Source organism: Carya illinoinensis, chromosome 7 (genome assembly GCF_018687715.1).
Source record: "Carya illinoinensis cultivar Pawnee chromosome 7, C.illinoinensisPawnee_v1, whole genome shotgun sequence".
NCBI classification, from domain to species: domain Eukaryota; kingdom Viridiplantae; phylum Streptophyta; class Magnoliopsida; order Fagales; family Juglandaceae; genus Carya; species Carya illinoinensis.
The window spans coordinates 2345091-2355334 of NC_056758.1; the positions used below are offsets into that span (position 1 = coordinate 2345091).

At 30.9% G+C, this 10244-nt stretch overlaps 1 protein-coding gene across 4 annotated transcripts; it reads right to left on the reverse strand.

Moving 5' to 3' along the window:
* Positions 1–5428: 5428 nt before the first annotated feature.
* On the reverse strand, positions 5429–8335 carry LOC122317308. 4 transcript variants are annotated; one of them, XM_043134314.1, is made up of 3 exons: positions 8215–8335; positions 7180–7506; positions 5429–7076 (listed from the first exon to the last, which is right to left on the reverse strand). In XM_043134314.1, the coding sequence occupies exon 3, from the start codon at positions 7026–7028 to the stop codon at positions 5763–5765; it is 1266 nt and encodes a 421-aa protein (XP_042990248.1). In that variant the 5' UTR covers positions 7029–7076; positions 7180–7506; positions 8215–8335; the 3' UTR covers positions 5429–5762. The 4 variants fall into 4 exon arrangements, with proteins under 4 accessions (XP_042990248.1, XP_042990247.1, XP_042990246.1 ...); XM_043134313.1 differs by having other exon boundaries at positions 5429–6616; positions 6866–7506; XM_043134312.1 differs by having other exon boundaries at positions 5429–5830; positions 5953–7506.
* Positions 8336–10244: the final 1909 nt, after the last annotated feature.

Sequence of the window (10244 nt, forward strand, 5' to 3'; positions counted from 1 at the left end):
GGGAAACGAAATTCTTAGTCTTTATAATATTGTTCCAATGAGCTCAATTGTATCTTTAATTAATCTTTTTGAAATATTGTTTTAGACCTTTTAATGAGATGTTACATATCTTATTATATATAAGAACAATATAATACAATAATGGGGTCCATGAAGCATCATTTGTTGTCTAATCGACCACGGAAAGTACTATAGGAATAAAAATATAGACATTTGGAGAAGGAAAAGGCTTTGTGTACAAAGAAATATGCCTTTTGTTTTTTCTTTTCTTTTCTTTTTGTATACTTTCCTTTCGCTTGGAGTAAAGCTTCTTCTTCTTTTTTCACTCTTTCGTCTCATGGAAGAAAATAATATTGAAACTGTATGGTCATATATGCATTGAATTAGAATATTGTATATGATTATGTGCATGTGATGATGATAGATAGCGTGCACAAATTGTAAAGTGAAGGCCTTAAAACATAAACCTTGGAAGGCTGGTAGACAAGATTTGGACATTACCCGTGGATATATAGGGTCTCTCTTACCGGTGCATGGCCTCACTCGTGTCCACCACAATTATAGACCAGGATTGTGGCTCACAAAGCCACCCTTGGCTAGCTGTTGCAACCTATGGTAATCTAAGCCTTGGGTGGCACTTTGTGGTGGCCTAGATTAGGCCAGCAACATCTGGGCCGCCATAGTGGCTCTCATGAAGCCACCTTCTTGGTAGCCTGATTGTAGAATCCAGGCCACCAAGTGGCTTGCGAGGGTCAACCGTTGGTGGCCCGATTCTAAGCCACCATTGGGTTTTCGCTTTTTTTATTTTTCATATTTGTAATATTATTAAAATGCTAACATAAATATCACTTTTTAATTGAAAGATATCTTGTTATAAAACGAAAGTAAATATGGCATTAAAAGATATATGTGCGAGTTATTGGGGACTTATGTTTGTCATGTAATAACAATTCACAAAGCACATCTTTTGAATGGATTAACTTCTTAAGGTTTGATTGAAGGCAATTAAGCACATTTTTTTACTTCTTTGTTCGCACTGTGATCAACCTAAATTACTCATCTTTATTAATGATTGATAGAGTTATAAGGCATAAACACCCTAGCTCGACATGATCGAGTAAATATTAGATAGTCTATGAAGAATTGTGAGTTGCTGGAAATAATTAATTAGTAAGGCTAAGGCCGGGGTTTGGGAAGAAACTAATTAAGAATAATGACTTATAATTTTATGCAATCTAGACGATAAACATAAATGACAAAATAACAATATTTTACTATGAAATTGTGAATGGGATGTGAAGAAATTGTTGTTGTATCACTTCTCTTCAAATAAATGAGAGAAAATATCATCTAATTTTCCAAAATTCTCACATTTGAATTTTTTTTTTCTTTGTAAGAATCAATTGCAATTATGTTACCTCCTAAGAATTCAATTCACAAGTAGCTGAAGCACAAAGGAACAAATTATACAAAAGTAAAACCTGCCTTGTTGAGGTTATCAAGCACATGCACTTGTACAACAAATTTAACGTGGTTCTGCAATTACCAATGTCTACATGTAGAACTTCAATAATAAATTAGTGGGAAACAAAAACAGAGGAGATGGATTACTCAACTCTCTCAACTCTCTTCTATCTCTTTCTCTCTTCTTTTCTCTTTTCTTGTCTTGTTTCTTATATGTATAACTCCATTTGAGAGCTCCACATTTATAGAGGAAAGAAAATGCGAGAATGAAAAAAAAAATGATCATAACTCATTTTTGGCTGGCATTTGGTGGAGCAACTCACGAGAAAAGAAAAATTTTCTTCACAAGTTAATCACGGATTTTTGTGGGTTGGAACTATCATTGATTTCATTCCCACAAGGATTGCAAGTGAGTGAGATAAAAAATTGTGGCGCAAGGGTCAATAATTCCAGCTTGTATGATGGGTTGCCATACAATCAATGGTAAAAATGCACATAATCATTATAAAGAATAAGAACTACTCATTTTTAAACAATACAATATCTCAAACACCACTATACTTATTCAAAATGAGTTATCACAATCTTCTATCCTTAAATTATTGACATCTGCGTCGGGCCATTCCATCATAGATGACATGACTCAAGTCCCACAATATTTATGGTTGAAATAAACTCTAATACCATTTATGGCACATCAATGGAAGGCCTAATCATATTTTTATAGATTATACTCTAAAAAGACTAGTCAATATTTCAATTAGAATCCATTATAAGTATTACAAAGAGTAAGAACTTTTTACTCTCGTACAAATGGATCATAACCATGTATTCCATGAATATGCCAAATATAGCGAGATAGATTGTCATTTTGTATGTCATCATTTTCAACAAGACATTTTGCATCTATGATCACCTTTGAGAACAATCTTGTCGCTTTCAAGGGAAGATATTAGAGTATATTGATATATTTCACTTCCATAATAAAATCATCATGTTTTCTTACTATTCTAAGTCTGATAATATTATGGTAGTATTATAAGTCGAATCTTTTGTAATGGTATCTTGATTATATCTTGAATATTTACCTTTTAATTAATAATTCTTGCAAGCGTTATACTATATGATTTTTGTCATTGTATATATTTTCATAATTTCCTTCGTTAGAAAAATGGTGTTTTGGTAAATACCAGAGCAACCACACCCACACACACAACGATATTGAGACAGACAATGAAACAATAATGCGGAAACACAATAATCAAGCACACACACGACACAGTATTTTACGTAGTTTGGCAACGTGACTACGTAAACAAAACTATAGGAAATTTTATTTCAAACGAGATTACAACACTCACTGATTTACAAGAGCTCCACTCTTCTCACACAATCTCAACTCTCTCTCTCTAGGGCTTTTTTCACTCTCAAATATGCTTTACACACCTCTTGCCTCTTTTAGTTTAATCTACTTCCTCTAATACAAAACCTAAAAAATAACATCCATATTTATAGACTGGCATGAGAAACCCTAAGGCGGGAAAAATATGGTTATTCACTTGAGTAGAGTGTCGAGCATATTGCAAGCGAAAAATTTGTGCAACATTCGCTTGAGGGGAGTGTCGAGCAAACACTAGGATTTTCCTTTGCTCCAGCCCACTATTGCGTGAATCTCTAGTGAGCTCTCTGACTAAGCTTTGCTCTAGCGCCAGGTCGAGTGAACAATCTTTCTGGGATTAGCTTGAGCCAACTGTTGAGCGACAGTCAAGTGAACTCTCTGCTTTACATTTTCTAGCTAGGGTTGAAAATAAAAACCATTAAACCGACCCAAACTAGACCGAACCGATGTATTCTATCCGATGCAAAACCAGTTCGGTCCGATACCAGTTTTATTTATTCAAAACCGGTTTAAATCAGTTCCAAATTGGTCTAGTTCTGATTTTGGTGTTTTTTTTTTTTTTTTTTTTTTTTTACGCTGGGCCAGATCGGTTCATATATATATATATATATATATAGATATTATTTTTATTATATATAAATAATTTTTTATATGATTTATTTATGTTATATATATTACATGCTAATTTTTTAATTAATATAAAATGAAATTATAAAATCTTAAAATTCATGTATAATAATCTAATAACATAAAATTAATATAAAATTTTATATAATATAAAATAAAAATTAATCTCATAAATCTTATTATAACATTGGATATAATATATAAATTTTAATTTTATAACATAAAATTAATATAACATAAAATATTTTAAATTTATATTTATGTAACCATCATATTATCACTAACACATATGATAATATTATTCTTATAAATAATATACGTATAATATAATAGTTTTATTATAATTCTTATTTTTTGTTGCATATCTTTTTTTATATTTAGACAATGTTTTTTAATTTATCAGTTTGTTGCTCCAGGCTTGGCTTCCTAAGTGACCAACCTTACTAGTTCATTAGGAAAACGAGTAAAATTGGACCGGAATAAGTAAAATCGGAAGTACCAGTTTTAGGGGTGAATCGGTCTAGTTTGGATTCTTCATTTCTCAAAACCAATGTGTACGATTCGAATATAAAATACGCCATAAATTGAATAGGTTATAACCCTATTTCTAACTCTAAAACCGGGCTTCACACACAAACCAACAAATGGAACAAAGCCTTGTACGGCAATATTGTGATCGGTTTTATTCTGCAACAACTATGGGTGATAAATCTTCAATAATGAGATGTTTGTTGGAGGCCCAACCCCTCGTATATATAGAGCTATGTTAGTCATCCTTCCACACGCCACATCGCATCTATTTTATTTTTTTTTTATCTTTTTCGGTTTTATTTTTGTCAAACTAATTGAGTTCTTTTACTCATCATCCCTACACCACATACTTGTTAATTGAAAAACAAATAAAAAGTTTAAAAAAAGATTATGTGTAGTGTGTTGCATAGAGATGATGAGTAGAATTTTTTGTATATTAATATATATATATTATTTAGATTAATAAAATGTGTGCTTATTAGAAAAAGAATAAAAGAATTAGATGTAGTTTGAATAGTGAGATCACATAAGATGATTTTAGTTGAAAGTTAAATAAAATATTTATTAGAATATTATTTTGAATATTATTATTGTTTTGGTGTTTAAAAAAATTGAATTGTTTATTATATATATTTTGTAAGGAAATTTGAGAACATTATAATAATAAAATGAGATGAAATTATTTCCATATCCAAACGTGGCCTTAAGCTCGTGAGGCCATTCAATTTAAATAAAAGCCCAAGCAAGGAAAGTTCGAAGTAACTTGGATTATAATTAAAACTAATTAAATATCATCCTTACCGTTGATGATTTATATTACTAGTTTACATAACATTTTCTTTGATTATATTAATTTAATAATAATCATTCAAATAATTTAATTTTATTTAGATAACATTTTGATTCTAAGTTTGAAAATTAGACCATTAGATTTTTATTTCTCGAAATGAAAAAATTTATTTGCAAGTCTTTTTTAGACACATCTAAAATAACACACCATTGAAATAGAATCCACGGTAATAATAAGCTGTGATGTTTCAAACACTTATGTTTGTTATTTGAAGGTAAGTCATGTGCCAGACAAAACGCCAGCTTGTGATTTTTCTTTAATTAGTTTAATTAATGTAACGTTGATTAAGCTATTCCTTAATTTGAGGACTTGTGGAAATACTTGAACAATTAATGCCCCATAAATATTGAGTTTCAGCATATATTGTAACTTATCTCAAATTAATGCCCTACATGGAGGATCACTTTCCAACGCTAATCACCTTGATCTCCTGATCCTCCTGTTGACGTTACATCTTCATTCATAAATATAAAGTAATTCTTTAAATACAATTACTACATTTTGTAAAAGAAAAAGAAGGAAAAATTAACCATTAAATAATTAAACCAACAAAAAAGTAACTATCAAAGCCAATCTCTATGTTAAACAAGAAAGGTATGCACGAGTAGTCTAATTGAAACAGTTCTTGCTCCTATTATTACAATATGGTAGACAGTAGAAAAAAGTAATTAACTTGCAGAGCTATTCAGTTTAAATAAAAGCCCAAGTAATGAAAAACGTAACTATCCCGTACTTGTTCCCATTTAGCATAAGCACCATGTGTGAACTATGAATTTAGACTCGGCACATTCGCAAGCTAAATCTTCTACTATAGGATAAGCACAAACCTAAAACCAATCACGGCTATCAACAAAAGTCTTCTCAACAAAAGCACAAGGATGTTGATGGTTATCAATTCCCATATTTCTCGTTTGGGAATTCTCCAAGAATACATTTCAGATGAGCAAGATAAAGGCAATCTGCACAATAGTAGAACCAAAATCTTGGGTCTCGTTTTTCTTCACAAATATCACAATAATATTCATCCGAATCATCTTCTGGAGCATAACAAAGAGTGAAGAGATGTTCATGTTGTTCATACCATACTGTATGCGGTAGTGTTAAACACTGGAAGTCCAATGCGAATTCACAATCAGCACAGTAGAATAGGATTTTTTCATTTGAATCACAATTATTACACTTTCTGCCTTCTTGTGACCTAGAAAGAATAAGTCGGTGTTTGTGACTATCATGTGTAAATTTATATGGGAGTAAACTGCACTGAACATCAAGGTCAAATTTGCATTCTTCACAATTATAAGTGAAGCCATCACAAGAACAGTCACAAGCATCACATCCAAAAGTACCATCATAACCATAAGTTGCCTTGGGGAGGAGCATAAGAGGGTGCCGATGGATTGGATATCTCATTCTCCGTCTTAATTCAACACAAGATTTGTGAAGAAAGAACCTACACTGAGCACAAGCATAATATAGAGTAAAGATGTATTGCGTACATGCATCACACTTTTCGTTGATCCCAAACTCGTCAGTGAGTTTTAAGTCATGCTCATGACTAAAATTTTTGATTTCTGCAGCTATTTCAATCCCATCTACTCCTAGTTTGAACTTTTTAACAACGTATGTCAATATGTCTGTGGATTCATCAATCCCGAGTTCTTCATGTTCCAACATGCTTGTCGATGACTCAATAGATTCTTCATCTTTATACTTTGATACAAATGTCTCATCTCTCTCTTCCTTGCCTGTAGCACAATGAAGATGGGCAACAAAATCACAAGTTGAGCAATGATAGACCATGTAGTCTGTGTCCACCATGTTAACACATAGTTGACAAACACTATGGCTGGATGGACTAACGGATGGAAGAGAATAACTTTGACAACATTTGAGAGGGTGTTCGTGCCGTATAACTTTGACAACCAATGGTAAGGAAGCACAATCTAGATGGAACACAAATGAACAGATGACACAAAAGTAAAACATGCTCCTACCTTCCTTCCCACAAGCATCGCAAGTGAATGAATTCAATTTTCTTGCAAGGGTCAATGAATGGTCGTGAATCTCGGCCTTTTTAGTGAGTGGTCGTATAACCAATGGTAAAAGAGTACATTTTGGGTGGATCGTAAACGAACAGGTAGTACAAAAGTAAAACATGTCATTCCCTTCTTTCTCACAATGATCACAAAAGAATTGGGATAATTTCTGCATAAGGGTCAATGGGTGGTCGTGAATATCAACTTTTGTGGTGAGTGAAAGCGAAACACATTTAATACAAAGATAGAACTCACAACGAGAACAAGTGTACCTGTATGCCCACCACCACGCTAGATCTCTTCCACAATTGTTACATTGTTGATTTTCTTTGTCCCATTTTCTTTCACTAAGAGTAAGTGGATCATGTTTGGGGTGGGATGGGTGCTGCAACTGGTGGGGTAAATCGGCACATGATTTATGTATGCAGAAATACTTGCACCCTTCTTTACATGTGTAACAAGGAGTACCAAATGATAGTCTTTCCCAACAGAAATCACATTTATGAGTATAATTTTCATCATCTTCTAGTAATCCATCATCATTCAACAACAAGGGATGTGGGTGGCTGAAATGTTGAAGCTCCATTGCTCCCTGATCACTATATTTAATTATACAGTAAGTTCATGTTCGTCATATATAAATATATATATATATATATATTTAGTATACAGCCGGAAAAATACGGTCAATTAATCTAGATGGATATATTAATTAATTTGAACATTTCATGATCATCTCCAAATTCGAATATTGGGTCCAGATAATACTCACCTCGAAAGGGGAAAAAGAAAATAATTCTGATAATTTAGGCTGATCAGAAGTTAACAAAGCTAGCTAGCTAGCTTCCAATTAGTTTCGCCTGGATATATAATTTGATCAGAGGTATATATTCGTTAGTAGTATAGTTCATAGATTAGCTTCTTCTTTTTTTGGATTTCTTGCGGATAAGTGATCTTTTATGGTTCTCAAAATTTTTTTTTTTCCTTTTAATAATTAATTAATGTAGTAGCTGCTAGCCTTTCAAGATTTTGCATGTATTTTTCCCAATAGGCATAAAAACATCATGTTTTGTCGACATTCATTATCGGCCTTAAGTCATGCTTGATTACTACAGCTATTTTGACAATCAACGGTAATCAAGGAAGCACATTAATATTGTGGGTGGAATACAAACAAATTTCTTGCAAGGATACTAAATGGATGGTAATCATGAAATTAGATCATGAATATAGAAGAAGAATGTATAAGAGAAAACATGAGTCTACGAATGAAATAACTAATTGAGCCGCAAGAAATTAATACTCACCCAAAAATAATTGATCTGATCTGATATTGGCTTCCAAGCCGATCGATCTGCTTCGAATCAGAAAGGTAAGTAAGATGGGCTCAAAACTTACTGATGCTATATGAAAAGAAAGAGTAGATCCTTTCAAAAAAAAAAAAAAAAAAGAAAGAGTAGTTGAGGGGTGTGGAGGATGAGCACTTTGATTGTAAGGATACAAGAAAATGATTCTGATTAATATTCACATTACACAGCAATGCACAAGGTATTAATATACTATTACTATATGTACAATCGTAAAATATATAAATATCATGTAATTATTTAAAAATAAAATAAAATTTATGATTAAAAAATTAGTTTTTTTTTTTTTATTAAATCTTGTATTAATTATTATTATTTTTAAACACTATGCGACATTTATATAATAGTACAAATATTATTTGTATTAAATATACAAAGAATATACAGCTGTAAAGAAGAAGGAATATATTCTCTTATTGAGAACGTGTGAAGCCGATCGAGAACATGGAGGGGAACACGGAGCTGCTTTTACGGAGTGTCTTCAATTACTCTAGCATTGATCAGTTGGTACGTGTGTACGTTCTTATCCTTCTACCTAGAACCTACCACTTAAAGCATTGATATTTAATTGAGCAGTTTTAATGGAATGCATGCACTGTACGTATTGTAACCCTTTCAGATTATTATTATTTATTTTTAATTTTTCCCAAAAAGGATAAAAATATGCTTAGCCTCATATATAATAAAATCTGCATACATTTCTTCATTATCACTCCATCTGTTTGATTCCAGCTAAATAGAAATGATGAAATAACAATTATTTAACAACAACACCGTAATAAAACAATATATTTTTTAAAATTGCTTTTCACTTCCGTTTTAAATTGATGCGTTTACATTTAAAAATAACTAAATATATTTTACTATGAAGTTGTGAGTGGTTGTGAATAAATTGTATGTTGCTGTAAATGAGAGAAAATATCAATCAATTCCGAGCTTGACAATAATAAGCATACTTTATTTCTTTGCATATACTTTAATAATTATCAAGTTTAAGAAATCAGATTAAATAAAAATTTTATAAATAATAATTAGATAGTTTATAAATAATAATGAGATAGTTTGAAATAAATCTTTTTAAAATTTTAGAAAAGAATAAAGAAAAAGTTGAATAAAATATATTATAAATTTAAAATATTGTAATATATAGTTTTATAATATTATTTTTATTTAAAAATTTGAAAAAATTAGAATTATTTTTTTATTTTTTATTTGAAAATATAGAAAATTTGTAATAATTAGTTTGAAAATTTTATATTTAAATTATATTTAAAAATAAAATTAGATGAAATTATATGAAAATTTTATATCTCTTAACCCCAAACCTTTCCTAAATGTCTTCCCAAACAACTCAACATCAAAATAGAAAAAGGACAAAAAACAATACAAAACCCCAAAGCGATTGCAAATCCAACTTGTCAATTGATCTTAAACCCACTTACCCAAATTAACGGTGATTGACTTGCTAAAAAGGAATATTAATGTTTTTTGCAAGAATTTCTTTTTTTAGAAAAACGTATGAAGTAATTAATGATATCTGATTATTAATCAACTTTTCATAATATCTTTAAACTTTATTTATTTTTTTTTTTTTTTTGGGAAGAAAGTGGATGAGATTTAATTCGTCATAGATAAAAGCTAAGAATTCTAGTATTTGGGCCTGGCTTTGGGGAAAAACAGAAGGCAGAAAAAATAAACTACATAACTAATTAAGATTGATCAGATGATTATTATATATATTCACGTCAAATGATTTGAGAAAGATCAGTACTAATTTATAGAAGGCCATTAAAATCAAAGTTCTTTTAACATGCAAAAGACATTTTTTATGTACAGTACCACTACTTATTTCAAGTTTCAATCAGGATAATATTACGTAGTTTTGTCGACATTCTTTATCGGCCTTTAAGCCATCCTCATGACTGTAATGTTTGATTTCTACAACTATTTTGATAAGCAATGGTAATCAA